The following is a 12508-nucleotide window of genomic DNA, read 5'->3' as shown; positions in this document are numbered from 1 at the left end:
AGTCCACCCTAAAATAGAATTGACCTGTGTTATTGCTTTAAGATTAGATAAGATATTCCTTTATTGATCCCCTTGGGGAAATTCGGGACGGGAGGGGGGAGGGGAGGTACAGGTATGGGCAGGGAATATGGGCATTGGTGGCCACATTCAAACTCGTTCACTCAATAAATGTCAGACTAAATTAATTAATTAATAAACACTGTTAGGACTGTCTGACTCTTAATAATAAACACTGTTAGGACTATCTGACTCTTAATAATAAACACTGTTAGGACTATCTGACTCTTAATAATAAACACTGTTAGGACTATCTGACTCTTAATAATAAACACTGTTAGGACTGTCTGACTCTTAATAATAAACACTGTTAGGACTGTCTGACTCTTAATAATAAACACTGTTAGGTAGGGATGGGTACCTTTCACATTTGAACCGATACCGGTACCTGTTAATCGATACCGGTACCCAACGGTACCTTTTTTCGGTACTTTAAAATAAAATAAAAAAAAATATTTTTTATTGGTTTTTTTTTTAACTTTTTTCTTTTTTTTTTAACTTTTTTCTTTTCATGTCAACGTTCACACGCACAATATATGCTTACCTAGGATTTGACTTGATTCAACAACAAAGCAGTCGGAGCAATGACAAGCCGAAAACTGTCGAAATTTAATTTACCTACCTCAGTCGTAAAAAAAATTCCAAACTTCAAATAACTACAATTTCGACAGTTTTCGGCTTGTCATTGCTCCGACTGCTTTGTTGTTGAATCAAGTCAAATCCTAGGTAAGCATATATTGTGCGTGTGAACGTTGACATGAAAAGAAAAAAGTAAAAAAAAAAGAAAAGTAAAAGTAAAAAAAATAATAAAATAAAAAAAAAATTAATTTTTTTTTCGGTTTCTCACTTGATTCGATACTCGGTAGTACCGACGTGTTTCGGTTCGGTACCTCAAAAGTACCGAATTCGGTACCCATCCCTACTGTTAGGACTATCTGACTCTTAATAATAAACACTGTTAGGACTATCTGACTCTTAATAATAAACACTGTTAGGACGGTCTGACTCTTAATAATAAACACTGTTAGGACTGTCTGACTCTTAATAATAAACACTGTTAGTGTTACAAAGGGTCAGATTAAACCGAATATATATATTTATTACTTGAGATACCTTGTATAATATTTGTATATCGTCTGATATCCCTTGTATATTCTTTGTATATATACACAGAATATCCCTTTACCTAAGTACAAGCCAGACCATAATATTCGTTCTCCTATTGGACAGCGACCCCTAGGCGCCAACGGCCATACCCCCAATGGCAAGTTCAAAGCCACCGCCAAGGCATGTCTCAACATGTCCAGGTTTGCTCAGTAATACGAGACAGAACTGAGGTTGGCACTAGATTATTCACCTTACGTATAAATACGTCGCAGGTGGATACAGCAGTAGTTGAGTACCTAAACATTGAAACCTTCACCACGATACAATGTGCCATGAAGTGGGCCTCTTTGCCCCTGAATAGAGCCTTGAGAACCGCGTGCGAATAGATAGCTAAAGTGTCAGAGTTTAACGCTGTATCGTCGAGTTCGACGTATTCTATTGTGAAGTAATAGTCTATTATTTATAGTGTGGCTACCGTTCTCCGTGACCAGCATTACCACCGGTTCGTCGTATCTCTAGCTAGTGCACTTATCCAGGCTGGGCGGCCTAAACTCGCGCCACCACCCGAGGAGTCCTAGACGAGAACCGTTGGATATGTACACCGGAGAACCTACACCGGCGAATGCAGAGCCTTTTCCGGCTGGATTATATTGCTTTGGTACTGTGGCTGCTGGAGCAGAGAACCGTCTACCCCACTGCTGTGTGGGATCTACCCTGTGAGGCTCCTTGGCTCCGCCCCCCCCCCCCCCAGCAGCCTTACAGGAAGCTGACTCTGCAGCAGTCGCTCCTTGGCTCCGCCCCCCCCCCCCCCCCCCCCAGCAGTAGCCATACAGGAAGCGGTCTCTGCAGCAGTCGCTCCTTGGCTCCGCCCCCCCCCCCCCCCCCCCCCCCCCAGCAGATTGTCATGCCTCGTGATGCACCCTGGCCGCGTCGGTGGGGATCTGGCTCCATCTGGTGGACGCAGCGGAGTACTGCCGCGCTGACCATGTGGACCAGCTGGAAAGGGAAAAAGTCCACCCTAAAATAGAATTGACCTGTGTTATTGCTTTAAGATTAGATAAGATATTCCTTTATTGATCCCCTTGGGGAAATTCGGGACGGGAGGGGGGAGGGGAGGTACAGGTATGGGCAGGGAATATGGGCATTGGTGGCCACATTCAAACTCGTTCACTCAATAAATGTCAGACTAAATTAATTAATTAATAAACACTGTTAGGACTGTCTGACTCTTAATAATAAACACTGTTAGGACTATCTGACTCTTAATAATAAACACTGTTAGGACTATCTCACTCTTAATAATAAACACTGTTAGGACTATCTGACTCTTAATAATAAACACTGTTAGGACTGTCTGACTCTTAATAATAAACACTGTTAGGACTGTCTGACTCTTAATAATAAACACTGTTAGGTCTATCTGACTCTTAAACACTGTTAGGACTATCTGACTCTTAATAATAAACACTGTTAGGACTATCTGACTCTTAAACACTGTTAGGACTATCTGACTCTTAATAATAAACACTGTTAGGACTATCTGACTCTTAATAATAAACACTGTTAGGACTGTCTGACTCTTAATAATAAACACTGTTAGGACTGTCTGACTCTTAATAATAAACACTGTTAGGTAGGGATGGGTACCTTTCACATTTGAACCGATACCGGTACCGGTACCTGTTAATCGATACCGGTACCCAACGGTACCTTTTTTCGGTACTTTAAAAAAAAATAAAAAAAAATATTTTTTATTGATTTTTTTTTAAACTTTTTTCTTTTTTTTTTAACTTTTTTCTTTTCATGTCAACGTTCACACGCACAATATATGCTTACCTAGGATTTGACTTGATTCAACAACAAAGCAGTCGGAGCAATGACGAGCCGAAAACTGTCGAAATTTAATTTACCTACCTCAGTCGTAAAAAAAAATCCAAACTTCAAATAACTACAATTTCGACAGTTTTCGGCTTGTCATTGCTCCGACTGCTTTGTTGTTGAATCAAGTCAAATCCTAGGTAAGCATATATTGTGCGTGTGAACGTTGACATGAAAAGAAAAAAGTAAAAAAAAAAAAAAAGGTAAAAGTAAAAAAATAAATAAAAAAAAGATTTTTTTTTATTTTTTTTTCGGTTTCTCACTTGATTCGATACTCGGTAGTACCGACGTGTTTCGGTTCGGTACCTCAAAAGTACCGAATTCGGTACCCATCCCTACTGTTAGGACTATCTGACTCTTAATAATAAACACTGTTAGGACTATCTGACTCTTAATAATAAACACTGTTAGGACGGTCTGACTCTTAATAATAAACACTGTTAGGACTGTCTGACTCTTAATAATAAACACTGTTAGTGTTACAAAGGGTCAGATTAAACCGAATATATATATTTATTACTTGAGATACCTTGTATAATATTTGTATATCGTCTGATATCCCTTGTATATTCTTTGTATATATATACACGGAATATCCCTTTACCTAGGTACAAGCCAGACCATAATATTCATTCTCCTATTGGACAGCGACCCCTAGGCGCCAACGGCCATACCCCCAATGGCAAGTTCAAAGCCACCGCCAAGGCATGTCTCAACATGTCCAGGTTTGCGCAGTAATACGAGACAGAACTGAGGTTGGCACTAGATTATTCACCTTACGTATAAATACGTCGCAGGTGGATACAGCAGTAGTTGAGTACCTAAACGTTGAAGCCTTCACCACGATACAACGTGCCGTGAAGTGGGCCTCTTTTCCCCTGAATAGAGCCTTGAGAACCGCGTGCGAATAGATAGCTAAAGTGTCAGAGTTTAACGCTGTATCGTCGAGTTCGACGTATTCTATTGTGAAGTAATAGTCTATTATTTATAGTGTATCGTGCGGCTACCGTTCTCCGTGACCAGCATTACCACCGGTTCGTCGTATCTCTAGCTAGTGCACTTATCCAGGCTGGGCGGCCTAAACTCGCGCCACCACCCGAGGAGTCCTAGACGAGAACCGTTGGATATGTACACCGGAGAACCTACACCGGCGAATGCAGAGCCTTTTCCGGCTGGATTATATTGCTTTGGTACTGTGGCTGCTGGAGCAGAGAACCGTCTACCCCACTGCTGTGTGGGATCTACCCTGTGAGGAGCACCATCGAGCCCGCCTCTAGGACCACAGAGGCTGGCTAGCTTTCATCCATGCTGTCGTGCATACTGGAGTATAGCTGTTGCTTTGTCTACGGACCAAGGGATTACTGCACTGGCTCCTGTATCTGGAGCCTCGTTATTCCGCGTTGATCCAGACTTTGCTCCCGAACATTCCTCTACCCTGCTGGCTTACAACCGGAGGGAACCCCTTAGTGCCTCCAGCTGACTACGAGTGTGCCTTATGTAATTCTTATGCTACAGGTGGCGTCAGTTATACCCATCTTACTATGCTCATGGACTTACGCTCTTGACCTACTTAAGTGTTCTTCGCCTTACAAGCGCAATCATAATTCTCAATCTGTAACCTACCGTTGCTGCTCTAATAATAAATACCTCTAACTAGAACTTTCTTTGTCATGCCGTATTCTTGTGTGGGTGTTCACCAGATATACCATGTACTGTATGGCCAGTAATTAAAGTACATAACTAAGTAGTGGTTTAATGATACCATACTCTCAATACAATCAGGGAATTGTACCCCTCAGTTACAGTTAGGACTATCTGACTCTTAATAATAAACACTGTTAGGACGGTCTTACTCTTAATAATAAACACTGTTAGGACGGTCTGACTCTTAATAATAAACACTGTTAGGACTATCTGACTCTTAATAATAAACACTGTTAGGACTATCTGACTCTTAATAATAAACACTGTTAGGACTGTCTGACTCTTGTCTTGCTTGGTGCTGCAGGACACGGTGAAAGGGTTAATAATAAACACGTTTGCTTGGTGCTGCAGGACACCGGGGAGCCCGGCTGGTGGAGAGGCGAGGCCGGCGGTAAAGACGGCGTCTTCCCGGACAACTTTGTGACCATGATGTCTGAGAGCGACAAGGAGGTGAGATCAGAGGAGAGACCACAGGACGGGGGTCCTCGACCGCGTTCACAGGACGGGGGTCCTCGACCACGTTCACAGGACGGGGGTCCTCGACCACGTTCACAGGACGGGGGTCCTCGACCACGTTCACAGGACGGGGGTCCTCGACCACGTTCACAGGACGGGGGTCCTCGACCACGTTCACAGGACGGGGGTCCTCGACCACGTTCACAGGACGGGGGTCCTCGACCACGTTCACAGGACGGGGGTCCTCGACCACGTTCACAGGACGGGGGTCCTCGACCACGTTCACAGCGCCGGCCGTCACGCTCTCATGTCACGACGCTCAGGTTGGGACTGAGAGTGGAAAGGAATCCCAACCTGTAAGAGCAAAATGGCCACCGTGTGAATACGATGTGATTAGATGCTAAAATAAGATTAAAAAGTGTAAACAAAGGTGCAGATGAGGGTCTGTGTACCCTATCGGCAGGGCCGGATTAACGACCGGGCCGTTTGGGCCGCGGCCCGTGGGCCTCTTTTTATTTTTTTGGAGGCCCCTCGTCACTAGAGGCCCCAACATTTTTTTTTTTTTTTTTTTTTTTTTTTTTTTTTATTATTGATCTTTTTCCCCTCCATTTTCCTCTGATTTTTCTCCCATCCCAATGTTAGTCGTTATGCCAATTCCCAATCCCTTCCTGGTCGCTGCGCACTTACCCCCCACAGTCGGTCTGGGAGAGTGGAGGCTATCACGTGCTTCCTCCGACACACGTCCAGCCAATCAACCGCTTCTTTTCACCCAGCAGCGCGGATTCTCACAGAGGGCGTAGCGTGTGGAAGGATCACACTATCCCACTTAGATCCTATCCGCGCTTAGCAGGCGCCCCGACCGAACTGTAGGAGTCGCTGTTTACAACGACCCGGACCCACCCCGCCAGCTTCTCCCACCCTCTAATACAGCCAATTGTATTAGTGTGAACGGCCAGCCAAGCTGGTGACAACCCCGGAGCTGTGAGCTGGATTTGAACAGGCGAATCCAGCTCACAGCTCCGGGGCTGGTGACGAACGCATTCTCCGCTACGCCACCTAACCCCCCCCCCCCCCCCCCCCCAACATGTATTTTAATTTTTTTTTCACTTATTTTTTATTTTCTTGGAGGCCCCTTGTCACTAGAGGCCCCACATTTTTTTTATTTTTTTTATTATTTTGGAGATCGATGTCATACTGTGACACTGAAATGAAAAAATATTTCATCAACTAAAATATTTAGTCAACAAAAATATTTCATCAACTAAAATATACAGTACGTCACACCCTGCCGTCTGCAAGTGGCTAATCTTGAGTATTTTTTCTCCTCTTCATAAGAGTTTGAGGTTTTCCGTTTGAGGTAAAAACGGCAATAAAAAGTCAAAACTTGCATCTCCACAATCCCAGCCCCGACGCCTGAATACTTTTACCAACGGATTTCCAGTTCGCGTTCTGCGCTCTGATTGGCCACTGACGTTTCTGGCGCTAACGTTATTATTATTGATGCTGGCGACAGAGAAGAGGCGGCGGCAGCCTCTAGTTCAGCCGGCCCACCACCACCAGTGGCTGCCACCTGTTGGTACACGCCCGCCGCATCTCCACAGCCCACTCTGACTCTGACTCTGAGGCAGACCGCGATGATGACAGCCCGCCGCCGGCGGTGCTTGAACATGAAAACCAGGAGGATTGGTTGGACAATGTTACGGATCCAGCTTTTATTTTTATTATTATTTTTTAAGTGACATAAAAACGCCACTATGTGTGTGGGTGTGGGGCGGCCTCCACAAGAATCTGGCCCAGGGGCCTCTGAATTCTTACTCTGGCCTTGCCTATCTGTTTTATTATACCTAACGGTTACGTTGTGGTCGATGGACCCGCAGTTCCTCTTGTCCCAGGGACTCCGTCTGAGAAGATATTTGTTGGATATGATTGAGTTGAGATGTACGTGTCTCTCTGGGGATCCTCCATGTGAGCGTGTTTGAGAAGCTCTGTTCTTAGTAGGGCTGTTGTACCCAATGTCGTTTTTTTTTCTTTTTTTTACATTCAAAGCTTCTATTGAAGTTTTCGAATGAAGCTTCGAATGTCTGTCATCATATTTTACAGGCTCACATAGACACACAGCCGTGTACACAGGCTCACATAGACACACAGCTCACATAGACACAATCGATTGCTGAAAATGGTCTGCGTTCCAATTGGCTGGAGGGGAAGACCTCGACGTGTGAAGAGAACAAATCAGATTCCCCCTATTTATTTATTTATTTTCCCTTAATTTTTTACTTAATTCTCACCATGTTGAAGGCAGATTAGTGGCTGCTTTGCAGAGAGGCTGTGGTTTTGCTTCATTCCACACATCTCATGTCATACGCAGCGGTGCGTTGGTCACGGGACGGGGGTGCGTTGGTCACGGGACGGGGGTGCGTTGGTCACGGGACGGGGGTGCGTTGGTCACGGGACGGGAGTGCGTTGGTCACGGGACGGGGGTGCGTTGGTCACGGGACGGGGGTGCGTTGGTCACGGGACGGGGGTGCGTTGGTCACGGGACGGGGGTGCGTTGGTCACGGGACGGGGGTGCGTTGGTCACGGGACGGGGGTGCATTGGTCACGGGACGGGGTGCGTTGGTCACGGGACGGGGGTGCGTTGGTCATGGGACGGGGGTGCGTTGGTCACGGGACGGGGACGCACGCCGTTCCACCAGGTCTGTGAGCACGCACACGCACATGCACACAAGAATGTGCTGCACTCGACTGATGCGCCAACTAGCCAAGTACCCGCCTGGCTGATTTGCATAACAATAGCTCAGGTCGTCAGGTGTGTTCAAATACGTCCTCGGATACATTCACACACAACTTGTGAATGAAATGTGTTACATTCCAATTAGGAATTGTCTTTATTCTGTGCGCACTAGGGGTGTAACGGTACACAAAAAAACCACAGTTCGGTACGTACCTCGGTTTTGAAGTCACGGTTCGGGTTTTCGGTGCAGTGGGGGAAAGTTTGGTTTTCCATGTTCCACTCAGGGGTGATGTGGTGTGCAGTAACTAACTGTAACTGTAGGGCCGTCAACGAATATTCTATATTGAAGTTAATAATCGACTTGTAAACAAAAACATTTAATAATAATAATAATTATATTAAGATAGTGAAAAAAACAGCCCCCGGTGGGCGGTCGTTAGGGGTTAACATACCGTTGTATTAGTTCGGTACACAGCCGTTCGGTACGGTACACACTGAAACGGTTCGGTACGGCTACGTGTACCTTTGCACCCCTAGTGCGCACGCAAGGGAACATTTATGCGCGGGAGCGCGCCGTCATTAAAACACAATGCAACCAGGTATGAAATCACCAACGCACCGCTGGTCACACGTTACGTGTTCTTCCCTCTGCCACACTGTGCCACAGGCGCCCACGTCCAGAGCGTCGGTGAGACTGTCCCCCAAGCAGGAGTCTGAAGAGGTAAGACGCGTGGTGAAGCTGGGGTTTGAGTAGAGCTCTCTACAGTAGATGTGTGGGGGGGGGGGGGGGGCTACTGCTGACCACAGAGAGAGAGAGATGTCTGGAGAGTCGCACGGTTCAGTCCTTGATGTATCGACCTATAAAGGTTATGTTGAAGGTCGTCTTTAAGAGGCTTGTCGTCTGCTGACGCTGGCTCTGGTTACTCTTCTGACGTTTGGGCTTTAGCTTTTATCAGAATGTAGCAACACCTTCTTCAAAGTCACTTAGCCGCCACAGGGGGGCGAGAGAGAGAGGGAGAGGGAGGGAGGGAGAGAGAGAGAGGGAGAGGGAGGGAGGGGGGGAGAGAGAGGGGGAGAGAGAGAGAGAGACCTCTACTCAAACTAAATGAAGTGCAGAGAGAGAAGAGGAAGGAGAGGAGAGGATACAATTAATGAGAAGAGAGATGCTCAGCAGGGCTGCCTTGAACGGTCAATGCTCTCTCTCTCTCCTCTCTCTCTCTCTCTCTCTCTAGCTCTCTCTCTCTATCTCTCTCTCTCTCTCTCTCTCTCTCTCTCTCTCTCTCTCTCTCTCCTGTGTCCTGTGGTGACTAAGTGACTTTGAAGAGAAATCAGTACAGTAGGAATAATTTTTTCTTGTATGAGTGACAGTCTTTATGGTGGTTGTATTCCGCTGGACGTCCTTTTCTTGTCACAGCAGCTCACACATCCTGCTGCTGTGTTTGCACATTGTTGTATTTCTCCCAGTAGGTATGGGAGTTTTGAGTTATTGTCCATGTTTTCAAAGTCTCTTTGGGTGTTTGCAATTTGTGGGAAGTATATGTCTCTGATGTCTTGGTATAGTGGGCAGGTTGAAGTATATGTCTCTGATGTCTTGGTATAGTGGGCAGGTTGAAGTATATGTCTCTGATGTCTTGGCATAGTGGGCAGGTTGAAGTATATGTCTCTGATGTCTTGGCATAGTGGGCAGGTTGAAGTATATGTCTCTGATGTCTTGGTATAGTGGGCAGGTTGAAGTATATGTCTCTGATGTCTTGGTATAGTGGGCAGGTTGAAGTATATGTCTCTGATGGCTTGGTATAGTGGGCAGGTTGAAGTATATGTCTCTGATGTCTTGGTATAGTGGGCAGGTTGAAGTATATGTCTCTGATGTCTTGGTATAGTGGGCAGGTTGAAGTATATGTCTCTGATGTCTTGGTATAGTGGGCAGGTTGAAGTATATGTCTCTGATGTCTTGGTATAGTGGGCAGGTTGAAGTATATGTCTCTGATGTCTTGGTATAGTGGGCAGGTTGAAGTATGTGTCTCTGATGTCTTGGTATAGTGGGCAGGTTGAAGTATAAGTCTCTGATGTCTTGGTATAGTGGGCAGGTTGAAGTATATGTCTCTGATGTCTTGGTATAGTGGGCAGGTTGAAGTATATGTCTCTGATGTCTTGGTATAGTGGGCAGGTTGAAGTATATGTCTCTGATGTCTTGGTATAGTGGGCAGGTTGAAGTATATGTCTCTGATGTCTTGGTATAGTGGGCAGGTTGAAGTATATATCTCTGATGTCTTGGTATAGTGGGCAGCTTGTTAAGAAGTGGAGCTCGGTTTCCACCTCTTCTTGTGTGCAGTGGGTGCACAGTCTGTCTTCGCTTGGGAGCCAGGTCTGCCTATGGCGGCCTTTCTCGATGGCTAGGCTGTGCTCGCTGAGTCTGTACCTAGTCAAGGATCTTCTTCGTTTTGGGTCAGTCACAGTGCTCAGGTATTCTGCCACTGTGTACTCTCTGTTTAGGGCCAAATAGCATTTCAATTTGCTCTGGTCTTGGGTTGATTCTTTCCAATGTGTCAGATAGTTTTCTTTTTGTTTTCTTATAATTTGGTTTAGTCCAGTGTGGTTTCTGTCTGGGGGCTCTGCTTGTGTTTGTGAGCAGAGTCCCAGAACCATCTGGCTGAGTGGGCATCTCTCAAGGGTCTCTCTGTGGGTGAGGGCTATGTTGTGGAGTGTGTCTGGGTCACTTTCTTTTAGGCGATTGTGGAATTTAAATGCTCTTTTTCGGATTTTGGTAATTAGTGGGTATCTTCCTAGTTCTGCTCTGCATGCATTATTTGGTGTTTTCCTTTGGGTGCGGAGAATGGATTTGCAAAGTCTCAATTTGGTGTTTGTCCCATTTTGTGAAATCCTGTTTTCCAAGTGGGCCCCAGAACTCGCAACCATACAGGGAAATGGGTTCTATGGCGGAGTCTAATATTTTGAGCCAGATTTTAATTGGAATCTTTCTCTCTCTCTCTCTCTCTCTCACTCTCTCTCTGTCTCTCTGTCTCTCTGTCTCTCTCTCTCTCTCTCTCTCTCTCTCTCTCTCTCTCTCTCTCTCTCTCTCTCTCTCTCTCTCTCTCTCTCTCTCTCTCTCTCTCTCTCTCTCTCTCTCTCTCTCTCTCTCTCTCTCTCTCTCTCTCTCTCTCTCGCACACAGAGACCGAAGAAGCCTCCTCCACCTTCTAAAAACCTAGGTAAGGAACTTCCTTGGGGATCCCCTCATACACAACCATCTCACAGGAAGTGTGTGTGTGTGTGTGTGTGTGTGTGTGTGTGTGTGTGTGTGTGCTGTGTGTGTGTGTGTGTGTGTGTGTGTGTGTGTGTGTGTGTGTGTGTGTGTGTGTGTGTGTGTGTCCAAAGGTTCTGTAATAAAGGAAGATGATGGATTAAAAGCTGCACCAATGGGATGAGAGCGGAACAGGCTCTGTCTCCTGAGTGGGCGGGTCTTGTACACAGGCTGCCTTTAACACTGTGAGACGGATGGCTGGACGCGTCTCAAACAAACTGAACTCACAGGTCAGAAGAAATGTCAGAATGTGCAGAAGACATGGTCCGATATCTACCTTGATGTCTGTGGTCAAGAGGTCCGGTCCACCCTGGTCAAGAGGTCCGGTCCACCCTGGTCAAGAGGTCCGGTCCACCCTGGTCAAGAGGTCATGTCCACCCTGGTCAAGACATCCTGTCCACCCTGGTCAAGAGGTCCTGTCCACCCTGGTCAAGAGGTCCTGTCCACCCTGGTCAAGAGGTCCGGTCCACCCTGGTCAAGAGGTCCGGTCCACCCTGGTCAAGAGGTCATGTCCACCCTGGTCAAGACATCCTGTCCACCCTGGTCAAGAGGTCCTGTCCACCCTGGTCAAGAGGTCCTGTCCACCCTGGTCAAGAGGTCCGGTCCACCCTGGTCAAGAGGTCCTGTCCACCCTGGTCAAGAGGTCCTGTCCACCCTGGTCAAGAGGTCCTGTCCACCCTGGTCAAGAGGTCCTGTCCACCCTGGTCAAGAGGTCCTGTCCACCCTGGTCAAGAGGTCATGTCCACCCTGGTCAAGAGGTCCTGTCCACCCTGGTCAAGAGGTCCTGTCCACCCTGGTCAAGAGGTCCTGTCCACCCTGGTCAAGAGGTCCTGTCCACCCTGGTCAAGACATCCTGTCCACCCTGGTCAAGAGGTCCTGTCCACCCTGGTCAAGAGGTCCTGTCCACCCTGGTCAAGAGGTCCTGTCCACCCTGGTCAAGAGGTCCTGTCCACCCTGGTCAAGAGGTCCTGTCCACCCTGGTCAAGACACTGTGGGTCTGACCCCCCACTCTGAGCGCCTGGATGCTGGACGTTCTGACCGACAGGCCCCAGGCGGTCAGGGTGGGGGGTCAGACCTCCAACACCATCACCCTGAGCACCGGGTCCCCCCAGGGCTGCGTCCTCAGCCCCCCGCTGTACTCACTCTACACACACCACTGTGTGGCCAGGTGCAGCTCCAACTCCACAGTGAAGTTTGCAGACGACACGGTGGTGGCTGACGACACCCAGCTATATATCCGGATCACACCATCATCACCTTCATCACCCCCCA

The 12508-nt window shown here is 47.1% G+C and overlaps 1 protein-coding gene across 1 annotated transcript in view; it reads left to right on the top strand.

Annotated features, from left to right (window-relative positions):
• cd2ap (CD2-associated protein) overlaps nt 1-12508 on the top strand; it is a 232188-nt gene that overhangs the window by 166003 nt on the left and 53677 nt on the right. Inside the window, exons 9-11 of the mRNA XM_084314088.1 lie at nt 5098-5196; nt 8604-8657; nt 11108-11144. Coding sequence (XP_084170214.1) covers nt 5098-5196; nt 8604-8657; nt 11108-11144 — 190 coding nt within the window. The remainder of the gene's footprint in view (nt 1-5097; nt 5197-8603; nt 8658-11107; nt 11145-12508) is intronic.

This window comes from Notolepis coatsorum, assembly GCF_963971535.1.
Source record: "Notolepis coatsorum genome assembly, chromosome: 5".
Lineage (NCBI taxonomy): Eukaryota > Metazoa > Chordata > Actinopteri > Aulopiformes > Paralepididae > Notolepis > Notolepis coatsorum.
This window is presented reverse-complemented; position numbering and strand designations above follow the sequence as displayed.